General features: G+C 41.9%; 1 protein-coding gene across 1 annotated transcript in view; it reads left to right on the top strand.

Moving 5' to 3' along the window:
• The first annotated feature begins 991 nt into the window (after window positions 1-991).
• Window positions 992-25,443, top strand: part of aopep (aminopeptidase O (putative)) — a 77,623-nt gene continuing 53,171 nt past the window's right edge. The window contains exons 1-8 of the mRNA XM_069178211.1: window positions 992-1,098; window positions 2,677-3,518; window positions 3,895-4,064; window positions 5,364-5,604; window positions 6,422-6,635; window positions 7,110-7,234; window positions 24,142-24,355; window positions 24,992-25,098. Coding sequence (XP_069034312.1) covers window positions 2,719-3,518; window positions 3,895-4,064; window positions 5,364-5,604; window positions 6,422-6,635; window positions 7,110-7,234; window positions 24,142-24,355; window positions 24,992-25,098 — 1,871 coding nt within the window. The 5' untranslated portion in view covers window positions 992-1,098; window positions 2,677-2,718. The remainder of the gene's footprint in view (window positions 1,099-2,676; window positions 3,519-3,894; window positions 4,065-5,363; window positions 5,605-6,421; window positions 6,636-7,109; window positions 7,235-24,141; window positions 24,356-24,991; window positions 25,099-25,443) is intronic.

The raw sequence follows: 25,443 nt of genomic DNA, 5'->3' as shown, positions 1-25,443 counted from the left end.
GAAAGGGGCTAATTGAACCCCTAACCGTCTAATTGAGAGGCAGCAGTGCTAACCACTGCACCATCTATCTTCCCAGGAGCTGAACAGCATTGTGACAAATCTTTGGCTCACTGCAACCTATAACTCCACCGTCCACAAATATTCATTCAAATGCGACCAAAATTGCCACAGACATTCTTTGGATGGTAGATATATGTGTTTTCAAGGGGGTCTGCAGTGATCTTCCTGTAATGTGTAGTGTATGCAAAACCTTTTCAATTTCCCTTTTTCAAGTCCCCCTAAGGCAAGTCCTTCTAAGGGTAAGCCACTCGTGTTTGTACGTGCAGTCATACTAATACCAAACCAACCAAAGGTTAACAACAATACAAAACTCAAACAAAAAAAAGTCCAAAAGAGGCTTCCTCCCCCCCCCCCCCCCCCCCATTGTGCATTGAGCAGTTGCCTCACAGTGAGAAGTAACTTGATGCATGTCAGTTCAGAAAAAGGTCATACTCCAAAAATATATTGTATAGAGTATATAGTATATAGTATAGCCAGGGCAATGAGGCTAAGTTTGATGTTTCGCTGTGACACATGAAGTTGATGTTTAAGGTCAAAGATGCTCCAAACCTCATGAAACTTGCGTCAGGCACCAACTTTCATGAGTTTTTGAAGATGTTAAAGCCGCCAATAAAAAGGCCATTTTTTAAAAGAACAATAAGGAACGAGATTGAGAAAAAAAAAAAACAACATTAAACTGCAAGCGGGAATATGCGTATGATATGATATTACTACGGAATTTGTTACTTTTAATGATGAAAATACAAAGTGATTTTAAAAGCGGGGAAGAGTCCGGGAGAAGAACTACATTCTGCTGTCCTCGCCTTAAAGTGACGTCATCACCACTCGACTTCGACATGCCGGATGCAGCCCCGTTGTACAATTCATTCAGGACGAGGGAGCACTTGTGATGCCAGCGGTATGTAGGCGGTTGTTGGAAAGTCTCGACGAACACACGGTCGGCAGCGGCGAAGCCGGTGGTTTTGCGGAGACATCGCCGCTGTGCTTCGGACCGCTGAGTCCCGTATTCATGACGGAGAACAGGACTCGCCGTGCAAAGTTTGTCCCCTCATGTCCTGCAGCCAGTTAGCTTCACACCGCAGTCAAAGTTTTAAAACTCAGAAGTGTTTGTGCTGCGTTTTGAATCACATGGTGTTTACTGAGCTGTCAAGATCTTTCCTTCTCATCACTGCAGTAATAATAACATTACTAGAAATGTCACGGTGCTAACATCACTTCAGGTTCTTGCTTTTACTTCGTCTCTGGAGCCTGTAATTAAAAACAAAGATGAAGACTAAACCTTAATAACTGGACCGATAATAATAATAATCTTAGAGTTTTTCTGCTTTGACTTTTACTGCTTTACTGCTTCTGCTTCAAAGGTTGGCTCTTACCAGTTTTGCCAGCAAAGACTCTTGACTTTTTACAGTTTACACTTTAATAAATTAATCATCTTTAACCATTTACTACCTATATTTACTCCGCTGAGCCCATAACTACACAATGGAAAACTCTTTGAGCCACCATATTGTGTTCTCCATTTCCATCTCCACAGTATACAAAGCTGGAACAATCAGTCGATGAATCAATTTGTTTATTGACTGAAAATTAATCACCAACCATTTGAATCATTGATTAATCAGTTTCAGTTTTTTTCTGTTTAAAAAAAACAACAAAAAAAAAACATGCTAAAATTATCCAATTCCAGCTTCTGAGATGTGAATATTTTCTGGTTCCTTTAGTCCTCCGTGATAATGAACCGGACATCTTTTGGTTGTGGACTGTCAGTCGGGACCAAACAGACAGACATTGGTCAACATTTTTCAGTTATTTCTTATATTTAAAGACTAAACAACTAATTGAGTAATGGATAAAATAATCAACATATTAATCAATATGAAAATAATAATATGTTTCAGCCCCAGACAGATATTTTTGTTATACATACTGTAGCTTAGTCAGAGCTACAGTAGTCATATAGGTCTTTTTTTTTTTTTGCTTTAACAGTAATGGAAAATATTTAGTTTTTTCTACTTTTGTTGCTGTACATATTATCCTCTCTTTGTGTCTTCTCATATTTTTATGAATATACTCCGCACTGAATAACCTCTGATGACTCCCCGCTGTAAACGGTAATTGCACCTCTGTCTTTCCAAGCCTGCATCGTGCCCCGAGCAGGCTCCACAGAAAGATTGTGTCAGCAAAAACTCTCAAATACAGCAGGAGAGCTTTCATACCGGCTCCTGCTGCAGACAGTTAGCTTATTCTGGCACAGGCCTGAGGTGTCATGCTAAAAATGCTCCATTAATAGTGATCAAAATGGGATCGCGAAATTGTTTTCCTGTTTGGAAACATTTGCGGAATGCGTGAACAGACGGAGTTTGGCACTTGAGTCATGAGATGCAGTTGGGCCGATAGACCCCGACAGATTTGGCTTCATCACAGTCCGCTGGCAGAACGCTTAATACATAGACAGAAGAACGTAACCTCAGCCCACAGGAAGCTATGTACCATCAGCTAGTAGTTTTGTCTGAAATCCTCACACAGGCATTTACCCAATAGTAAATAATAATAAAAAAAAAATTTAAGTAAAAGAAAATATAATAAATACATGTTAATTCTGCTCTTACTTCTTAGGTTTATCCATCCCCTGCTCATCTTTATCTTCGTTAGTGTGACATGGAGCCAGATGGGGAACTAAACCCTGACACGGATGACCTTCCGCTCCGAGCCAATACAAACCACATACTTGTCAGGCATTATGTTCTGGACCTGACAGTTAATTTTGACAGCAGCGTCATCAGTGGTGGTATCGTTCTGTTCCTGGAGCCGTGTTCTGGAGGGAGGAGGAAGGCTGAGGATGACAGTGGAGCTGGAGCTGGTGATGGTGCTGAGACTGGAGGCAGTCAGGCTGGGTGTAGATTTCAGGAGGTGGATGCAGTGGAGGATGTCACAGAAGGACTTGGGAAGACTACAACAAGGATGGAGATGACGTTTGGTGGTAAAGAAAGGGACAAAGCTGAACTTGAGGCTGACGGCGACAATATTCAGTCTTCACATTTGTGGCAAACCACCAGTGGGGATGATTTCACCTTAGTGCTGGACTGCTGTGACCTTGATGTATCTAAGGTCGAAGAAGTGGACATCGCCTCTGTCTCAGCCATGTTGAGCCTCCCACCAGAGGTTGAAACTGAAAGGTCAGGGGTCAATTCAGTGAGCCCACAAGCAGCTTTTATTCAGAACATTATCTCCATGCCCTCAAACCGATGGAAGCAGAAGCACCAGTTGTTTTCACTGTGTAGCCGTGCCCCTGGTGCTCAGGATGGCAGCTCACTGCATTTTCATAGAGACAGTTGGAGTCTGCAGGTGAGGAAGAAGGGGGTCACGTCACCTCAGGAGTTTCCCCGTGTCCTCAGGATCTGCTACGAGACGAGACCGACAGGAGGCTCTGTGAGGTGGACCAAAGACCAGGACAACAGGTTTGTCTCAGGAGGCAAATCCTTTAAAAAATAGTGGTTTAGTAGTATTAATACAGTAAATTTCAAAACTGGCAACTGGCAGCACATCTGCCCCAATTGTGAATCTGCTACTCACAGTGTAATATTCTGTGCTTGCAATGGTGGAAAATAATAATACCGATTCATTAATTCACGAAAACATACCTCAGGCTATTTTATTTTATTTTATTCTGTTCTGTTCTGTTCTGTGTGTGTGTGTGTGTGTGTGTGCGTGTGTGTGCGTGTGTGTGCGTGCGTGCGCGCGCGTGCGTGCGTGCGTGCGTGTGTGCGTGTTCGGTGGATCCTTTGAGCATTGCAATGAGGGTTGTTTATAGTTTACCATTGTTTACCCTTCCAGGGTGTGTGTTTACACTGCCGGCTCTCCCATCAACAACCGAGCTCTCTTCCCCTGCCAGGAGCCGCCTGTTGCCATGTCAACATGGCAGGCAACAGTACGGGCCTCCAGTGAGTGTGTGGTTTTGATGAGTGGGGAGGAGCAGGCGGTACCTACTGAGGACGAGGACACACGTAAGCTCCCGTAAAGCTTTGGAAAACCTTCAGCGACAACCAACAGAAGTCAAGTCGGTTTTATTACTTTTGTTTTTGTGCAGGATATGACATCAACTATCAAGACCCTGTATTAGAAAGTGTGGCATACTGTCAATTGACTATTTTTGTTCTATAATAAAAGTCAATTTTACTGAAATCTAAGTAGGGATGGGACCTCAAAACCTTTGGAGTAAATGGTCTGTACTTGTATAGCGCTTTATCACCTTTCGGTCTCAAAGCACTTTAACATGGTTTTCCCATTCACACACTAATGAGACAGATCACCATGCAAGGTGCTGCCATCAGGAGCACATTCACACACCGATGGTACACCATCGGGAGCAACTTAGGGTTCAGTGTCTTGCTCAAGGACACTTAGGCATGTGGACAGGAGGAGCTGGGGATTGAACCACCAACCTTCCGATTAGTGTGCAACCCACTCGACCATCTGAGCCACAGCCTCCCTAAAGCCTGAGTAAATGGGTCTATAGTGCTGATAATAAATATATTTAAATTTATTTAGACTTGTTTACATATTAGATCAAATATATCCTGATCTTTATAAATTCATCCAGAATCTTGGCCATTTTTTTTTTATTTTTTTTTTTAACTCCGTTTGGGATACGTTTTGTTAAGAAAGCAGGGACCACTGATGCATTTGAGAGATTGGAGTATTTTCTTAATGGGGGGGTTGGAAGAGAAACGAGCACTTTAAGAAACAGACACTTAAAAAAAACACCTGTCTAATTTTGGTACGATTTGGGACCATTTTCACACAAATACAGGCAGGTGTTTTTGTGCTGTTCCAGACCTCTAAAATTCTCTCTACAAGTCAAATCTTTTCATTAAGATTTATAGCATCATCTTACTGTCTGAGTCAGCAAGACAATGACAGAGAGTTGCTACAACAATGGATAAATGTGAATGAGATTAACGCAGCTGTACAAATCGATGTAAATTGAATTATAGCATTAACATCTCATAAATTGATTTATTTCTTTGATTGAAATAAAATTTTTAATTACTTTTAGCAACCGCTGCTTTAGCTTCTTTGGCATCTTAAATTTTGGCATGACTCTTACTCTTTATTGATAGAAAATGGCAAAAAAAAACATTAAATGTCAAAGTTGAACACAGATTGAATAGTGTAGTGAAATAAAAGGCTATTTCAAGGCAGATTTTCCCTCTATTTCTCTCTCCATGCTCTATGTCACTCATCTAAAGTCCTCTACTTCTCTACCTTTGACATTTCTCTCTTGCTCTTCATCTGCTCTGCAGAATTCTTAATCTGGAATTACTACGTCACTATGGCCATGCCCGCCTCCACCTTCACCTTGGCAGTGGGCCGCTGGCACCAAGTCACAGCAGAAATTCCCCCAGTACTGGAAAAAGGGGTGAGGGACGGGACGGATTGTGCGGAGACGGCCAAACCCGGGGCTGAGTATGAGGCTGAGCTCGTGTTTGGACTTGGAAGCTCCTCTAGTGAAGTAGTAAAGGGCTCTCCATTCCATACTGGCAGGTATTTTATTATTTTTCCCGTATTAATTTCTTCTTGTAAGCCGTCCTCCTCTCCAGATGGTTATTAACCCAAGTCTGGCCCTTCAACATTCCACCCTTAAACTTTCCTTTCACCACATCAGAAATGGCACAGGTGAAGTTCAGGTGATGGATAGGGTGCAGCGCTCAGCCAGCTTTTTCGAAGAAATACATTAAAGTAGCACTTTGGGTTCAGTGCCAAGCAGAAATTATGTTTGGAGAGAAAAGCTAACATCATTTGTTGTAGAGGTATAGGATATAGAGTGCAGGTTAGAGAGGGCTGGTTTTCTGTCGGCAGGGCATGGTTAGGCTAGGGTCTCCCTCTCCACTGGCCAGCACAGGTTGGCAGGTCTGCCAGTGGTTTCCAGTAATCCTCCTCCCCTCATGGTTTTCCTCCAGCAGCAGCCCAGCCATAGCCTTCTGGAGGCCCCATGAATCTCCAACTACAAGGAAAGCCTTTATTTTCAGTGAATGGCTGGAAGGAAACTTGGCTGTCGCTCGAAACCTTTGGAACAGTCTCTATGCTAAGGATGGAGTTTGTGCTGGATATTGGATTAGAGTGAATGAGATTGCATGTCGGCACTTAGATATTTTTGGGATCATTGCGGTTTGCCTTTGTGATGTATATAGTCCATATTTCCATTGCTTTCATTTCCATGCTTAGCACAGAGGCACCGCAGAGTACACCGTATGTGGTTCAGCAGCTCAAGACCTGTATATTCTTTCAGTAGGACAATGAATTTAATAGTTGTTATTAACCTTGGATTAAACTTTTCTTCTTCTGTTTTAATCTACTTCAGCAGAGACCAGACCACCCGCTCAGACTCTGCACTCTGTTACTCTTCCCTGGAGGACGAGGGTCTCTCTGTAACTAATTATTCAGGCATGATGGATGACGACATCTCATGTTCCCATGGCGACTACCCTTGTCGATTTACTGAGCGGGTGGCTTGGTCCCAGCGGGTGATTCCACACCGTGTGTTTAGCCCTGTCTGCCTGCTACAGGAGGCTCAGGTAGAGTTCTGACAAAGAGACATTAAGACTTGAGCTAATGAGATTTTATATGATTAGATGAGACAGTTAGCATCAGTTCAAGTTTGTGTGTCCATTCCAGAGGTTTTCAGCTGCCATCTCTTGGCAGGGTGGTAAAAGTATGAGACCCTAATCCCATAAGGGCACCTAAAAACATTCCTGATGCTCCAAATGAGAATTTGTAAGAGGAATAACATTTAGAAGTATTAAATCAAAGGCTTTTGCCTATTCAGTCAGCTCTGACCCTCATGGTGGTTAAACATCTTTGATAACTTTAAGTGCAGCTCCCTGACACTTAATATCTTCTGACCTGGACTCCATAGAAACAGTATAGATACAGTATAGCCACAAACTGTTGCATATCCTAACCACCTGTATCAATATGCAGACATGGGACTGAAGTAAAACTTGGAGTTGTATTGTCTTCATTTTTTGAGAAACTTGTTGCTTTTGCAGATGGCAGTCCTCAAGCTTTTGCCTCGATGTTTGGCTGCAGCCTACGCCGTTCTAGGGGTCCATCCCTTCCCCCGCCTTGACGTTCTCATCGTCCCAGCAGGGTTCTCCAGTCTGGGCATGGCCAGGTAATGACACCTACAGTATATTCTTCAGTAAGACGATGCAGATAGTGTAAAATGTTGGGAAGAGGATAGTGTGAGGAATTTGGAGAGACAAAGGTGTTTTCGGACCAAACACTTGTGGGCCTCTATTTGAAACTCGTTTCTCTCCTCTGAAACTGGATTGCTGTTTACACTGTGTTTTAAATGTGCCGATTGCTGTGGTGCTGTGTTCACACCGATCACTGTACACTTACATCATCGCAGTTCCTATTGTAATGGGAAGAGTATCTAACCAGGGGTGGAAGCTAACAAAGTCCCATAAAAACGAAGTTATAGGAATTTAAAAAGTTTCCCCGATGCAGACACAGAAAAAGGGGAACTCCGTCCAGCTGCTCTTGGAACTGTGAAATAGTTCCTGCCGTCTAAAAACGCCTGGTGAAGAGGCCCCCAATTTTAATATGTATAATAGAGAGCTTTTACAGGTATTTTGCCTATTTGGTGTTGAAGGTACTGATGGTAGAGAAACAACATAATGATTGATTTATTGACCACTTCAGAGCAGCAGAAACAATCTGGCAACACAACACTGTCATTACTTTTTAAGTTGACCTTGCAAACCGGTGCCTTGTTACACGTTCAGCAGATGCAGAACAACATTAGACTTCATTTGGAGTTGTCTTTTATAACTGGATTATTATTATGGATTATTATGGATGTACATTAAATCCAATATTTAGCTCAATTTTGGCCTTCAAAAATGGCTCGTAACTACTAAGTGCTCCAGTATGTTCACCAGCTATTAACTAAATTGTTTACTGATTGGTGCTTAGTAGTTTATGTACAGAGTTCTTAGAGCTTTGTTTGCTGAGAACAGCTGCCTGCTGCATCTGGAAATGGCGCTGATGAGAGCTGTGAGAATGAACCAAAACAGTGAGCTTGCAGGCCGCAAAACCAAAACAGTGAGCTGAAAGATGCAGAAATGGTCCGCGTAGGGTAATTGCAGCAGTGGCAATTAGCTATGGGTTTGTTGCTACACCTTTCACAAAACACATTGTCATTTTATCTGGTGTAACTGTAATACATTGATTATAGCTGTTCTGGGTTAGCATTATTTACTGTCTACTGTGCAGACACATTTTAGCATAGTAAATAAAAAACAGTGAAACAGAGTGACAACCAAGAACTTGTTTTCCAACTTTATCTTGCTGCTTCTGCTTTGGTTTTTCAAGTAAAATGTTTCTGGGATGCATGAATAACGACACGCTTCACATTTCAAAACCCCCGCACTCTGTCTCAATCTGTACTGTGGAGATCCTCCACACAGGAATTCTTTCTGAATTAAAGAGTCCAACCATAACTCCCTCTAAACTTTGTTCAATCACTTGTTAGTCCTCCTTTTCTCCCTAGAATGACTGCTTCTGTACACTCTCCTTTGTTAATTCATTGTCACATAATTAACCCTTGTCTATTCTTTTATTTTCCTATTCCCTCATCCTGTCTCCAAAACTCACCACTTCTTTCTACCTTCATTCCCTTTTCCATCCCAAACAGCTCTCTTTCCTAATCCTTTTCCAAATTTTTATTCCAATCCTTTTTCACTCTTCTAAAGAACTCCCAACATGTCCCTTAACCTGCTCACACTTCTCTCTTTTTTTCATTTAAACCGTGCAGCTGACACTATCAGCCAAGTCAGTCAAGTTTACTTTCTCCATCCCTTCTTCCAAATAAAACATGGCTCATCCCTCCTTTTTTTTTTTTCCTACGCTCCAAACCCTTACCCCAAACCCTGACCCTCGTGATGAGAGAGGTGGCTAACCTCCTCTCTGGGCACAGCGAGTCAATCAATAGGCTGCTCTGTTATATCTTTTTTTCAGGCTGTTTCAGGTGGTCTTCAGGCTCTCTCACACTAGACCTGTGTGTATTTATGTATGTATGTTTTAGTGGAGGTCTGGAGGCAGATGGGTGGGCGTAAAGCCACTGGATGACAGATTCTCTGTCGTACGCACTGTAGATAATTCTCCTCTATGTATTTGTTTCTTCTCCACCATCACCCTGTTGCTTTCTTTAGATGCTTTTCCAACCTTGCCCATGTTTATTCTCCTTTTATTACCTTACTCTCCCCTGTTTTCTATCTTCTTCTGTCCTGCTTCGGTCACTTCTTCTTTACCCTCCACTACCTCTTACTTTTCTCCTTTCATCCCTTGACTTTCTGTTTCTCTCTTTTCTCTCATAATATCCTTCAATCTTCAAGTCCCCTGTGTTTGCAACCCTTCTCCGTCGCCTCCACTTCGGTCGATCACTCTTCAGTCTGGCCTCAAGCATTCCACAGTAGTGATAGTTTCTCTGGAAAAATCAACTTTTATATTTTCTCTGCAGTTGAGTTCTTTCAGGTGACATATGGTGTCCTTTTAGATATAACTGCAAACAGCTGGGAGCCATATGAATGAAGTTAAAATTGGAAGTTAAAGCGAAGTAAAGACCATCAATGTCTGGCCTTTTTTAAAAAAAAATTATGCTGATAAAGTAAACTGATTAGGGTGGTCAGTAAACATCCCAGTGTCTGCGGTCTGCAGCCACAGTCTCTTTTCTTCTCTGTCTGCCTTTCTCCTCCTCTGTCGGCCTCCTTACAGAGAAGTGCCCCAGACAGGATATGAGCTCATACCTGAATATGTATTCTGTGTGAATTTCTGACGTTACAGCCAAGATTGGTCTCAGTCAGGGATATTTTGAACGACAGAGGGCGACAAGAGGATCGTCAACCTTGCATATTTATTTTAGCTACATCACCCAAAATACAGAGTGCTCTTTTGATCTATGAAAAATCTCTTCCCCCATCTCATGAAAATGTGTCTCCCTGCTGTATTTATTTTGAATGGACATCAAGTGCTGACATAGAGGCTGTTCTGCTGTGGTTGTTGTCTGACGGATGTTTTCTTTTCCTTATGAGGACAGCTCCCAGGCACTTATCCCTCTTTCACTGGCTGCTTAGGCTCCAGTTAGCTGCAGATGGCAGAGGAGAGATTTAGGGCCTTCATTAGGCTTCAGACAGCACCTGCACTGACTCCCTATAAAACTCTGCATGGCTCTCAACCCAATGTCAATTCACTGCATCCTCCCCTCGGTACTGGTTGTTCAGTCCTGGATGCCTCTACACTGTAACCACAGGGCTGTGCCATAAGAAGGCTGGGAGGTCAACCAAAATGCAAGATTGAGCTAGATTGAGATGGAGATGAGAGACACGAAGAGGGTAAAGGCGGGGTTCACAACAGGCCAGCCGACCCCCAGGATGTGGGAGAGGATGTGTGGATTATTCCCAGCAACAAAAGCCATTAGGCCTTGGAAGGACTTCAGAGACTGGCGCTATTTAATCTAGAGATTGGGAGGTATGTGGGCCCCAGCCGTTGGGATCAAGCCAAGCGCAGTTTTTGTGCAGTGCCCCAGTGGAAACAGCAGGAGTGGAGGGGCTCCGGGCCAGGGAGCTGTGGCAAGGAGGCATAAAGCTGTTGTAGTGTGATACAGAGAAGGGAGGGCAGGGGAGGAATCACAGTGGCGTGAAGTTTTTATACCCAGATAGGAGAGGGAGGGCAGGAAACTGAAGATTAAGAAGTCAAGTAAGGGCATGTCTGCATTCAAGGGCTGTGCCACGTACACTGCACGCCCACAAGGCTCTCTGAATCACAGACACACAAAGAAAACTTGAGTTGCGCAAACGTAGCTTCCAGGGTATGAAGCCAGTCAGCAGAACACAGGATTTTGCATCGCCAATTTTAGTTTATTTTATGTAACAATGTGAGCAACAATCTGCTATGTTTCAACCTAATCGTTGTGTTCTAGGAGTTCTTCAGTAGTCCAAGTTATCAACAGATGCATATTGGCCTCTCACAGGAATACTTATGACAAACAAAATCTTCTCTTTATGTCTATCTAAATCATCATCATTATCATTCTTCAAGCTTAGAGAGAAGAACGTGGAAGCACTGTGGTGTTACCTCTCTTCATGATGTTACTAAAGCTTTTGAGACACTGAAGAGCTAATAAGGAGAAGAAGAAAAGTACAGTATGGTTAAACATTGATAGAGGAGTAAGGATGGGGGTTTAAGAGGTGTCTGGGTGTTCTCTCACTGAGCATGACTGTGGAATCCCTTAAAGTTAATTTTGCATCCATTCTGTATAGAAAGCTCACTGTCCTGAGACCATGAGAAAGGTGTAAACTAAAGCTCTAAATATAATAAATCGGCTCTGAGTTGTCATCATCAGGCCACCCGCCATTTCCTGTACATTAGTAATTATGTGTGTGTGCGTCCATATTTGTACATATGTGTGTTTCTTTTTATCTGCCTTAGCTCATACTATTAGATTTTTTTTTTTCTCTGAATGTGTAATCTGTCCATCGCATCTCGACCACGTCATTTGGTTCTGACAGGAAGGGCACGGCATTTCCTCTCGCTCTTTGAAGCTGAGGTCTATGTATCCCAAAGTGCTGGCTGGACTTGCGGGACTAATCTGAGATCATTTGTGCCCAAATGAAGACATATCCGACGTCCCTCGGAGAGAGCGGTGGTTTTCAAGTGTTGAAATGGGCCTTTTAGTCGTGTGGGTGATGTGGGTTTTGTTTTGCGTCAGTGTAGACAGGCAGATTCCTGTGCTTGTGCTCGTATGAATGTGTGTATTGTTCAAATAATGGTGGAAGGATGTGTATTTACTGTGATGACATGACGTCAGAGGATTGTTACTCGGACCATTTGTCATTGGCCATTAATTGACCCGGATCAATGTGCGGCAATTTCCTGTTGCTGTTGGAGTTTTTGATGGCAGGGGAAGGGAGGGCCGCCCCACACCACTTGATGGTAGGCTCTGATAAACACACACACACACACACACACACACACACACACATGTAAACATATCTGTCTCTCAGCATGTCTCATTGCACTTTTTATTTTCAGCAGCGTCCTTGATAATTGCTGTTTTTCAAGCTGAATAACAGAAAAACATTGGACAAGCAGGCTTCTTGCAAACATGTTTTTGACAAAGTAGCTTTCATACTTCTCCAACTATATGTATGGTTTCCCCTGATTTTATTCAGTACATTTCTCATCCTGCTGTGTGTTTTATGTATTTTACTCAACTCTAACCACATAGGGAGTGTCCGCCTGAAGAAAACGGTTGAAGTTGTTAAACTGCTAGTTCCACTTGCAGGACAGCCAAACTAGGCAGCCATATAAATGTCACAGGCACAGCTAAAAATTATGACTGCTGTATACCTCTTGACCTCTCTAAGTGGCAGTGGAGGATTTTCAGCCTGACTTCAGTCGATTGCATTGTTTGTTTATGGACTAGCAGGAAGTTACATTGCCCATTGGTCACTGTTGGGAGGAAGTAGGGAGCTGGAGTGCCAGGGGGAGTTAGTACCCTGCAGGATGATCCCCACTGCCCTGGAGCTCTTTAGATAGATAGATAGATAAATAGATAGATAGTTACTTTATTAATCCCACAAGGGGAAATTCTTTCGCTACAGCAGCATTTATAGATACAGGAAAGCAATAAAATAACAGTAAAAAAAATATTAAATATAAAAATGCACAGTATATACAATAAAATAGAATAAAATAAAATAGAATAATTAAATTAAATTAAAACTAACTAAACAATAGTGCAAAGTTTTTTTTATTTTTTATATTTAAACAAACAAGAAAAACGTGAAAGAAAAAAGTGTGCCACTTAGGCTGTTTTTCATCTTTTATAGGGCCAGACCAGTGGTTTTGCATGTTTTAACCCAGTAAACATTACAGATTCTTCACATTACCGCTGACCTTTTTGTAATTAATAAATTGACCTCCCGCCTTCCACAGAAACATTGGGTTGACTGTAATAGATGGTATTTATTTTAGACTTGTTTCCGAATGGCAACCTTTTTAGAGAACATCCAATTCACATAGTAGCTCTGACAACGGACAAAAATACATTATTAGCTCTAAATTCCTGCAAGTTGATTTCCATGAAATACCAAAATTACTGGAAATTGATGAAAGAATCCAAAAACTTAGTCAGCAATAAAGGGATGAATCATAAAAATGCAATATCTCATAAGATCATCATTATGGAAAGATCATTAACTTTGAGGAAGGAAGTTATTGCTACATCTTGCATAATAGCAAATGAAATAGAAGAGCAGACCGCCAAATCTTAATCTCAACCTGCCCCAGTTTCCAGCATCTCTCTCACTCTCTTGCCTGATTGGTAATGATTCTCCACCACTTTGCACCCCTGACTGAACCGCACATCCGCCTCCTTGTTGAGCTGGGCTGCCCCCTTTTTTCTTTGGTCCTCCTTCCTCCATTTCTCTCCCACTCTTCCCACTACTGCTTGTCCTTCCCTTCTTCCTTCTGATGTCTCAGTGGATTTCTTGCCTTTCTGCTCTCCTCTCCAGTTTGCAAAAGTAACCCAAGAAGTGTGTGACACAGGCTTGCTCTTTCAAAAGTCAGTTGGGGGGGGGGGGGGGCAGGATGTGGGAGGCTGGATTTTTTTTTTTTTTTTTTTTTTTGGCACAGAAGACAGCTATTAATCAAATAGTCAAGGATGAGGTGTTTCTTTCTTCCCACCTTGAGTGGATCTCCTGTGCGTCTATAGCCACACAAAGGTGCCTAGGGAATTGAAAAGGCAGCTCTGCATGCCTGCACCTGGACAGAAGGAGAGGGAGGGTCTTGTGCACGCTTTTAAAGTGATTGTAAGCAGTTAAGATTTTTAGGTGAGCTTTATTTCTTTTTCTCCAAAGTTCCCCTTGTTGGTCTGCTCGTTTCCTGCTGAACACACACGTGGGACAGCCTCAAACCCCACAAGCAGTGGCTATGGACATCCATCTCTTCTTAATTCCTTGTCTCTTTTTCTTGGTTACACCCGCCTCTTTGCTCTTAATGAAGATAGCAGGGTACAGTTTAGCAAGTGTTTTGTTATTGCAGGAACATTCCTTTCTAGTTATTTTGGGCGTCTCAGCTTACCTTCTCTATCTGCGGTATAAGTTTACCTGCAGTATCCTCTCACAGCTGAAGGACCCAACTTTGAACTCTTCTGCCGCTTGAGAGAAGAAGGTCCTGCATTTTTGTTGTGAAGTGTTTTTTTCACCGGAATAATCCAAAAACAATTTGTTTACAATCGTTATTGAATTTCTGTTGATGGGATGTGCGTGCAGCATGGCTCACCACTCTAACCAGTGTCACATGTGCTGTTTTTTCCCCACACATGTGCTTCCTCTGTCACCAGAGGTTGGTCAGTGATAGCTTGTTGCTTTGAACTTCCCTTATATGAGAACCTGCTGGCAACAGCTGGCATATAGTGCTACATTTAACAGTAACACAGACGCACTGTGCCATAACTCTGGATTAGAGGCTATTGCAAGACAGGCCTGTCACTACACACCCATTCTACTAACTAATGGATGAGTCCACAGGACCCATTCCCTGGAGTGATGGATGGATCCATTGTGTGGCATAGGGGACGTTGCTGCTGATCTTGACGTGCATCCTGGGGCATGTGTGTGATAGTGGAACCTCGAGGCTCGGGGTAATTTCATTTGTCTGTGCAAAGCCAGACAGTTTAATGTCCGTGGGTCCTCTGCGCTGAACCGACCAAAATGAGACATTTGAAACAAAGTGCTGTGAAATGCTCTCTGGTAATGCCTCTGATGTCTGGGTTTGCTTTTAGCCTCAGGGAAAGAGCTGTGCTCCAAGCTGGTCCACCATTTGCTTTTGCAGTTGGCTGTTTTTAATGATCCTTGCGGGCTCTGTGGATGGCAGTGTTGGTCTGTCAGTTTCTCTGGCGACTGGTCAACCTACCAATTTGACCAACACAGAAATATAATTTATATGTTAGACTAAATTCAGAGGATGCATCCTGATAAGTTTGCCGTTCCCATGCCTTTCTCTGTAGAGCCTTCAGTGAGTCAAGTTTTCTATTTAACCTGTGAAAACATTTTAACATCTACTGGAAGGATTGACACATTTTGTGTGGACATTATAGTTCCCAGACAATGAATACCAATGATTCCGTATTTCTCTGGTTCCACTATGAAGTTCATAATTCGGTCTTTGAGTGAAATATCTCAACAATTATTGGGCAGATAGCAATTGAATTTGGTAATGTTTTATAATTTCTTAAAATTGCAAAATACTGACATAGCCATGAGCCTCAACTGTATTTTGTGATCATGCTAAATAAGGTGATACCGAACATGATGAACAATATACCTACTCAGTATGTTAAATTGCTGATGCAGGTTTGAGCACAGCCTCACAGAGCTGCTAGCATGGCTGCACTCTAAAGTCTTCTTTTTAATCAAAATGGATCTTGATTTAAACTAAGTGAAGTTTAAAATACCGTTTTTAAAAAAAAAAATTTACTCCATTATCTATTTGATATTTAGTCTTTCCATTGAATTTGTTGTCAAATAACAGAATTTCACCAGCCTTATGTTCTAAGCATTTCCATTTACTGTCACATTATATGTGTTGCTCTCCTCTTTATGTGTTAACACCTGTTGAGATAGTTCTTGTACCTTGTTCCAATACGTTTTCTGCCATGATTATATATTGTTGTATCATGTTAGTGGGTTGTTGCGAAGCATTCATATCAAACACCTATGATGTATAGCCATCAGCTACAGTTGTTTTTTTTCTGACATGCGGGCGGCCTGGTCAGGTGGCAGCCTGAACCCTCTGTCTGGAAGACAGCTCTGCCCACTTGGCTAATTTCACTTCGATCTCACCTTCATCCATCTTTCCATTCTGTCAAACACTTCATATATAGCCTCATAGCACTGAGCCGTCTTACTTTCCATCCCCTCACTGTCTCATTCTCTCACATTACGTAAGAGAGGGAAAAAAATGTGTCTATTTATTACCCTACAGGCATGAAAATGTCTCAAATTGTAATCCTATGAAAGCGATTGGTCCTGTCTTTTTCATTGAGGCAGTAGTGGAAGCCAAAAGAGGGGCTCTGAGTGCTGTGGGATGAGTGATCGAGGTTGTATGCAAATAGCTACAGTGATACAGGAATGTGGGTTATGTCAAATAAATGTCATGTCAACATCTCCCTTAGGCTGATTGACAGGGGCTTGTTGTAGCCCGATCTGCTCAAACTGCACTGCATTAGCGCTCATAAAAACACTGTGTACGTCCTTTTTTAAATCAATCCTATTAAATACTAATGTATCAAAGCAGTATAGAACTGTAAATCTTTGATCTAGAACTTGATGATATTTTGCACCTTTGGGAAGCCACGTGTGAATTTAGATTTCTTCTCTCGTGCTTCCTCCCGTTGCTTTTTCAAGTGTTGTCTTGAAGGTGTCAGCGTTTCCCTGCTGAGTCATTCATTGAATTGAAAGTTCTTGCTGTTTGCTCTCCAATATTTTGGCAGCTTGACAACATTCAACCACTCTAAAAGAGTTTGGCATTACAGAAGAGTGTCCATACTGTTTTAAATATGCGCTCACACACTCAAGTACATTCTTCTTGCATGACATCAGTTTTTGGACTCTGTACTAAACAAGGAACAAACTGCACTGTGGATTGTTTCACTGTTAGATGTCTGATGGTGATGATCAGACATTTGCTGTCACTTCCCAGCTGATACGCATTGAAAGTAGATTTTGCTAAGAGTATGTGGGTGTGTGTGGTTGTGCATATCTGTGCCTGTGATTTTCTCCTGGATTATGTGGGTGCTCTGTTGTACCTTATGCCCCTTACATGTTATTGAGCCTTTGTGTATATCTCTGTTTGTGTACACAAGCATTTCTGACTTTATCAGGTCTTGACCCACATGACCTGCTTATAGTTCGGTATCTATGTATCCAAGAGTGGGCATTAAAGTTGAAATGGCAGGAAACTAATGCAGTCTAACCTTGAAATGTGCCACTTATTTCTCATGTTCCAGCACAAAGCCTAATTTTCTCCAGACTTGAGGAGGAGAGTCGCCTCCTTGCTCCTGATGACCTATGATATCTTTTCAGCAATTTATTTTCAGGCTCTGATGAGATAAAGTACATGTGGGTGGGGTGGCTCTCTGGGGGCCCCAGCCTGGCCCCCCCGTTCATGTGATCAGGCCCTACATGGAGTGGCATTTGGCCTGGCCCTGTGGGGCCCCGTCTGGGAGTAGAGAGCTGATCTGCAGCCAGCCTGGAATGCCAGACATTTGAAGTCAGACTTGTTAAAAAAGAATGAAGGGTGGTAGGAGTTTGGTCAAACAGGCCCCTGTGTCTAAAATAGCCCACAGACTCTGTCCAAGGGGGAGGGAAAGGAGACAAAGCTTCTTCCCGTAAGATGACATTGCGAAAAGGCCAGCCCTCCAACCTTTGCTTGACTAGAAAAGAATAGACAAATTGTACTTTGTGTGTTTTTTGTCCATCTGTCAGTGCATCTTAAAAAGTGTTTGTTTCTGTATAGGTATGCAAATTATGTGCATAATCTGTGAAATTTCACCAAAGATCCTGTAATAGCTTCTATGTCACACTGGTTCAGTGGTTCAACAGTTTTCCCTGCAGGGAGTTGACACTGCACTTGAGGAGAGAGCAAAACTTGTCAAACAAGTGAGAGACCACAGGATGCTCTCTCTCTCTCTCTCTCTCTCTCTCTCTCTCTCTCTCTCTCTCTCTCTCTCTCTCTCTCTTCTGTTATGGCTTTCTCTCACACTATAAATATCTATCACATAATCTTTACATTTACTCTCTAAATCTATTTTCTCTCTCTCTTCTCATGTTTTTTACATTTTTCTATCCACGATGTTACCGCCCTCACTCTTATCCTCTCATTTACACTTACAGTATACACACTCAGCTCTCATCATCTTCTTCCTCCTATCTATCCTCCTAGCTGTCTCGTGGGGCTGTTTTACTGGTGTCCCAGCTATGTGCTGAGCTGGGCTGTGGATGTCAATTACAAGGCTATGATATGGCCCCTGCTGCATTATGCATGGAAGTGTCCCGCTGGGGGAAAAAAATGGCCTACAGCCAGGAACGAGGGATGGAGAGATGGAGGGATGAATAATGGATGGAGAGATGGAGGAGCGAAACACTATTGCAATCTGTGTCTCACCAAATTGAAGACTTGCCCTGTCTCACACCTCTGAAGCTCAGGGCCGAGCCAACCGGAGTGACTCAGAGTTGTGAGGTTGTCGTGAGAAAGCACAGGAGGACTTTAATCAGTATTTCATTTTGTGCGTTAAGACCCAATGGGGTGCTGTCATCTGAAAGGTCACCTAAGGTCTCTGTCTGTTATTCTATGTGCAGACAGCCGCCCATCATGATCAGTTTTGTTTATCTCCTTCTGCACGTTAATTCCTAGCACTCTTTGACATCCTTTACATGTAGAATTTGTAGTTTTGAGTGGTTTTCGAGCCTATTTGCGCATACTTTTCTCTGAGCCTTAAGACACAGCGAATGAACAAGAACAAGAACAAGATATACAGTGGGTACGGAAAGTATTCAGACCCCTTTAAATTTTTCACTCTTTGTTTCATTGCAGCCATTTGCTAAAATCAAAAAAGTTCATTTTATTTCTCATTAATGTACACTCAGCACCCCATCTTGACAGAAAAAAACAGAAATGTAGAAATTTGTGCAAATTTATTAAAGAAAAACTGAAATATCACATGGTCATAAGTATTCAGACCCTTTGCTCAGTATTGAGTAGAAGCACCCTTTTGAGCTAGTACAGCCATGAGTCTTCTTGGGAATGATGCAACAAGCTTTTCACACCTGGATTTGGGGATCCTCTGCCATTCTTCCTTGCAGATCCTCTCCAGTTCCGTCAGGTTGAATGGTGAACGTTGGTGGACAGCCATTTTCAGGTCTCTCCAGAGATGCTCAATTGGGTTTAGGTCAGGGCTCTGGCTGGGCCAGTCAAGAATGGTCACAGAGTTGTTCCGAAGCCACTCCTTTGTTATTTAAGCTGTGTGCTTAGGGTCATTGTCTTGTTGGAAGGTGAACCTTCGGCCCAGTCTGAGGTCCAGAGCACTCTGGAAGAGGTTTTCTTCCAGGATATCGCTGTACTTGGCCGCATTCATCTTTCCTTCAATTGCAACCAGTCATCCTGTCCCTGCAGCTGAAAAACACCCCCATAGCATGATGCTGCCACCACCATGTTTCACTGTTGGGATTGTATTGGGCAGGTGATGAGCAGTGCCTGGTTTTCTCCACACATACCACTTAGAATTAACGCCAAAAAGTTCAATCTTGGTCTCATCAGACCAGAGAATCTTATTTCTCATAGTCTGGGAGTCCTTCATGTGTTTTTTGGCAAACTGTATGCGGGCTTTCATATGTCTTGCACTGAGGAGAGGCTTCCGTCGGGCCACTCTGCCATAAAGCCCCGACTGGTGGAGGGCTGCAGTGATAGTTGACTTTGTGGAACTTTCTCCCATCTCCCTACTGCATCTCTGGACCTCAGCCACAGTGATCTTTGGGTTCTTCTTTACCTCTCTCACCAAGGCTCTTCTCCCACGATTGCTCAGTTTGGCTGGACGGCCAGGTCTAGGAAGAGTTCTGGTCGTCCCAAACTTCTTCCATTTAAGGATTATGGAGGCCACTGTGCTCTTAGGAACCTTGAGTGCTGCAGAAATTATTTTGTAACCTTGGCCAGATCTGTGGCTTGCCACAATTCTGTCTCTGAGCTCCTTGGACAGTTCCTTCGACCTCATGATTCTCATTTGCTCTGACATGCACTGTGAGCTGTCAGGTCTTATATAGACAGGTGTGTGCCGTTCCTAATCAAGTCCAATCAGTTTAATTAAACACAGCTGGACTCCAATGAAGGAGTAGAACCATCTCAAGGAGGATCAGAAGAAATGGACAGCATGTGAGTTAAATATGAGTGTCACAGCAAAGGGTCTGAATACTTATGACCATGTGATATTTCAGTTTTTCTTTTTTAATAAATTTGCACAAATTTCTACATTTCTGTTTTTTTCTGTCAAGACGGGGTGCTGAGTGTACATTAATGAGAAATAAAATGAACTTTTTTGATTTTAGCAAATGGCTGCAATGAAACAAAGAGTGAAAAATTTAAAGGGGTCTGAATACTTTCCGTACCCACTGTATGATTAACAGTCAGGACTAAAATTTGTGTTTGGCATCCAATTAACTGTCAGAAAGTGTAATTTTATTTCTTTAATGCATTGTTCAGAGGAACATATCTAAGTAGTGAAGAGTAGAAAGCAGACTTAATATTTATTGCACCCTAAGGGCAATTTGTTGTACAGCCAGCAGTCAATTACAAAACCAATAGAGATCACAGAAGCAAAATAAATCAGGATATGTTCATTTGGTACATTCATTCATTTACATGCTTTAAAGGTGTCGGTGGCCAATTCAAACATCCAATCATTAAACATGAAGTAATGTTAGAAAATATTAGAAAATCATTACTAACCTTAATGAGAAGATCGAGGCCAAATTTGTCTTTTTCTTTGTCACCTCCATGAGTGTCTTTGATCCATTATCTAACTGGAAATCCCCCTGTAATCTATGAAAAGAATCTAAATGACACCATAATAGTTCGGAATATTGTTTTAATTGTATGACCATGGACTCTAAAAGAGTTAAAAAGAAAAGTCTTGTCACAATCGAGTTTGGTTAGAAGCAAAATAAATCAGGATATGTTCATTTGGTAAATGTTTTGATTGTAGGAAGTCAACAAGTGTGTGATATAAAGACAGTGGAGGATACAAATTATTATGCAAAGTAAGAAGTATTTGCACATTTTGTGAGAGTTGCAGTATTACCACTTATTGCTTTGTGATTGATTGTAATTGTTGATGTAATCAGCAGCTTCAGTAAGTAATTTGTTTGTGAGCCGTGTTTGCTGATTTGTAAAATGGAGATTAAATGAGAAGCACCTTGAACATGTGGAATTAAGACTGTATTTCATAGCAAATTATTGTCTTATACTTTGTTTGAAAACAGCACTGAAGTTATAGATTGATATCAAAGCTCCACAGTGGCCCTTGTCTCAGATCAAAAGTAAAGATGAAAGGTCTATACAGGTTCATGATATGCATGGATGTGTGTGAAAGTCTTCTCCTGGGTGTATCCCTGGCAGGTCCCTGATGTCACCTGATGTCAGTCAGCGTATCAGTGAACGTGAAAGATGCCGTTGTTCCTCATCACCACCACGGTGGGATGACACTATTTGTCACTGCAGTGATGGATTCCGTCTCCCTCAGAGGAACATGTGCAAGCGCCGTCTCTGAAAGGCTGTCTTTGTGTTTCACACTCACTCGCTCACACACACAGACACACGCAATGCTGGAGCTGACAACAAAGGCGTGCTTATCCAATTGTGGGGGAATAAGATTAGGCTACAAAGAAACTCATAAGGCTAATGTTAGCATGTCCTGCGAGAGCCTTTGTTTGTGTAATCAGGAAAAACATGGGATTATATTTGAAATGCTGTCTCGGAAATGGTGGACATAAGACACTATTGTACGATGTTGACATGCTCCTAAATAACTGAAGGGGCCGACTTGCCTTGTATCTGATGCTGCAATCCTCAGGGAAATAAAGAGTAGTTGTGTTGTTCAGATCTTTTCCTCCACAATAGATTGTCTGGCAGACCCGGCCTGACCTTCGTCTTTACTCACTGTTTACCTTTATAATTGATTTAGTATGTCACCATAATTAGGTTATAGTAAGGGGAAAGAAAACCTCCTCTGTCATCTGGTATGTTAAGATGCTAATCTTTCCTTGATGAGAGCAGCTCATTTTACAGTTGCTGTAATTCATCCATAGCAGCAGCAGTATGTGTGCTTATTGTAGCTGCAGGAGTAAACTGTCAATCCAACAGGTGAAGTAATTGTAGCTGCTTTGTCTCAGGAGTTTTAAGTAGAAAGGGAAACACTGCATTGTGTGGCCTACTACTTCCATAGTTCCCTACATTACATTGACAGTGCTTAAGATGAAGACATTTCATCTGTAACATAAATGCATCTCCACCATATCTGTCATCACAGTTGGGTGGTATGACCCTGAGAGAAATACTTTTCAACAGAGACCTGCAGTTTGCCATAAATTCTCTCACCAAGGTCAGGTCAATGGTGCCTGGGACACTTAAGATCTTGAGAGTATGAAAGGAACTCTAGACAGTCCGTTGTTGTTATATAGGCCAGGAGAGAGAGAGAGGCCATTCATTCGCACCTCTGTGACCCCTCTCCCATTCTTCTGTTGAATAATAGCCTGCCTCTCGCAGTCGGCCCTAAGCCCCTCAGGGCACCCAGAGCCTCTTACATAAGAAAGAAGTAAAGAATGCTCCAGAAATGTCTTCAGCCATGACCTTGGCTTTGACGGAGCACTGTGATTGGTCCTGTTCTAGCAGCGCTGCCTCATGGATATAAAATCACATGCTTTATGTATTCCTGCATCTGTATGCGACTGAGAGTCTACTGTATGAAGATGTCATGTTGTTGAATTAAAAAAAATGACTTGAAATGGAAATTCTGCCTGCTCATTTGGCAATGTTTGTCTTTCAGTGAGTTGGTTTCCCACTTTGGTTACAACTACCATGAAATCTGATATTGCAGTCAATGTATCCAAGATGATGTAAACTATCTAATTTTAATGATTCCCTGACGTCTCGTAACCTAGCTGAGTGACAATTGATAAATTATGTACATACATTCATGTTCCCCTCAAAATACATTGCACTTATCTTGGCGGCCCCTTAACTTCTCATCTGATGCCCCTGTTAGGTCACAATTTTAATCTTCACAGACACTTAGCACTTTGTGTTTTGTGCTAATCAACAAATGTTAGCAAGGTAACCTCTTCAAAGATGCTGCATTGAATATGGCAAAAGCCTCCAAACATACATAGAACTGACGGGTATGTGAATGCGGAGTGGCACTGTGCCTGTTTCAGCACTGCAATATTTCCTACAGGAAACCATTTTGCAGTGAAAAACAGTTTCCAAACCCTCAACAAACCTGAGATTTATTTCCTTAATTGTCAGGAAAGGGAAAGTTGAAGAAAAGACCTACAGTCTCCATTTAAACTTTTTAAAATCAGGTATCAAAAATGGACAGAAATGGAAACCATTATCTACATACTGTAGTGTTTACTGACTCACATTTGCTAACCATTTCCTATTCAGTTTTGATAAACTGTTCTCATTAGCTAAATGGCTTAATGAGGCTTTTGAGCCATTTTATCTCTGTAGAACCTGAAATAGCCTCCTATCTTTGTTTGTGTATTTTATTATCTGAATATTTACATGTATGCAGTTCTATCGATGGTGCATGGAGGCCAACGCTAGTTGCAATATTTACTTCGCATGTTTAATATTCTAAAGTAACCCTGCCTTGATAAATCGATAGCAGTTGGGCAAAACCTTTTACAATAGCTTGTTTGAATGTGATTTATTTTGTCCTGTGTTGGTTGACTGAAGTTCAGTTAAGTGAATATGATGTTCTCGCTACAGGGCAGTTGTTTTTTGCCAGATGAGTAAGCTGCCCTTCCTTAAACATAATGTAGAAGACGGAGAAAAGGGCGAGCAGTTTGTGACGCTGATGCTCATTAGAACACAAGTGTGGGTTTGTCTTACATGATGTGCTCTGGCAAAATTTTCTCTAATCATAGGTGTGGAGCATTACCTCAGAAACTCTTTGATCTTTTTGGAGGGAAGTACAGTGTGTACTGTATTTTTTTTTTTTTTCTTCTGAACAAATTATTTTAACTCTTGTTGTCCCCTCTGTATTTTTCTGTCTCTCTCGTACTTCCTGAACTTTCTGGATTGTAGCCTTTTCATTTTCCCATCTGCTAATTCTTATCTCCTCTTTATGCCCTACTCCCTCCCTTATTCCTCACTCCGATACTCCCTTTTATAATTTATTCCTGGCTTTATCCCTCTTGTTCATCCTTTATCTCATGTCATGTCATTTGTCTTCCCCAGCCCCCATATAATCTTCCTGTCTCAGAGTGTGTTATACGCCGGGAGTCCTGGTTCTGGAGAGAGCAGCCTGTCTCTGTGTGGCTCCAGGATTTGCCATGAGATTGCCCACTCCTGGTTCGGCCTGGTTATCGGAGCCAGAGACTGGACTGAGGAATGGATCAGCGAAGGCTTTGCCACCTGCCTGGAGGACATTATCTGGGCCCGTGCACAACAAGTACAATACAGTTGCCGTCTTTTGATTGTAGTTTTCTTTTAAACTATTTTATAAAAGTAACTTAATAGTGGCCTTTTTTAGGCTGTCATCTCAGGTAGACAAAAACTTTAGGATGTTTAATAGAAGCTGTCAAAGACACCATATGACATGTAACGTATGGACAAATTGATACCACAGAGAAAGCAACTTTATCTCATCAGAAACAGAAACCAGTCAATGAAAAACAACCCCAGGAATCATTAAGTTAATGTGATGTTTATGTATGTCATTTATTTCTTGTCATTATCTACAAATACTACTATATAATATGATAGAGCGCCTTCATGTTTGCATGTACACACAGATCCTACACTAATCCTGCACACTAATCCTCCTATGGCATTTCCACACCATCGAGAGTTACAAGTGTTTTTTCTCTTGTCTGTGATGTTTTTATTCACCTTTATGAAGCCATGATGTGGAGAAATTCATTTAACCACACTCATTGAAGATATAGTGAATAAGACAGCGGTGCCTCTATAACTGTGTCTTTATGTTTTTGCAGATGAAATTCACAATATTGATTTCTTTTCCTGTATTATTTTGGTTTCACTTGATGATGTTATCTTTTACGCCCTCTTTTCTGTCTCCCTCCAGCTCTCTTTACAAGAGAGAACAGAGCAGTTTGACATTAAGGCATCGCTGAGGTTAAGACGACTTTCTGATGAGTTACAGAACTCAAAAGAGGAACTCCAGATCCTCAGGTGTGTGTCTGTCATTGGTCCGTTCAGTTATCTTACCATTGTTGTCATGTACAAACAGCTCTTGGAGGATAGTGAAACAGCACTGCATGTTTATAACAGCATTTTATACAATTACATTCAGTTAACCCCAAACAGTTGACTAAAGTGCTGCAGGGTCAATATGTACAGAGGAGGCAACATCGGCAGTCAGTGCAACTGTTTGATCATGCTACTCTGGTATCAGTGCTCAACACACTATTTTAAACATAATAGTTTTTTCCTTCTTACATGACATTACATGTCCTAGTTGCTTCAACTTAAACAGGTATTGGAGCTCTGTTACTGAAAGTAAATGTGCCAGTGCTG

Source organism: Embiotoca jacksoni, unplaced genomic scaffold (assembly GCF_022577435.1).
Source record: "Embiotoca jacksoni isolate LCO1_2020_lvr unplaced genomic scaffold, fEmbJac1.0.p SCAF_8, whole genome shotgun sequence".
Classification (NCBI taxonomy): Eukaryota; Metazoa; Chordata; class Actinopteri; family Embiotocidae; genus Embiotoca; species Embiotoca jacksoni.
This window is presented reverse-complemented; position numbering and strand designations above follow the sequence as displayed.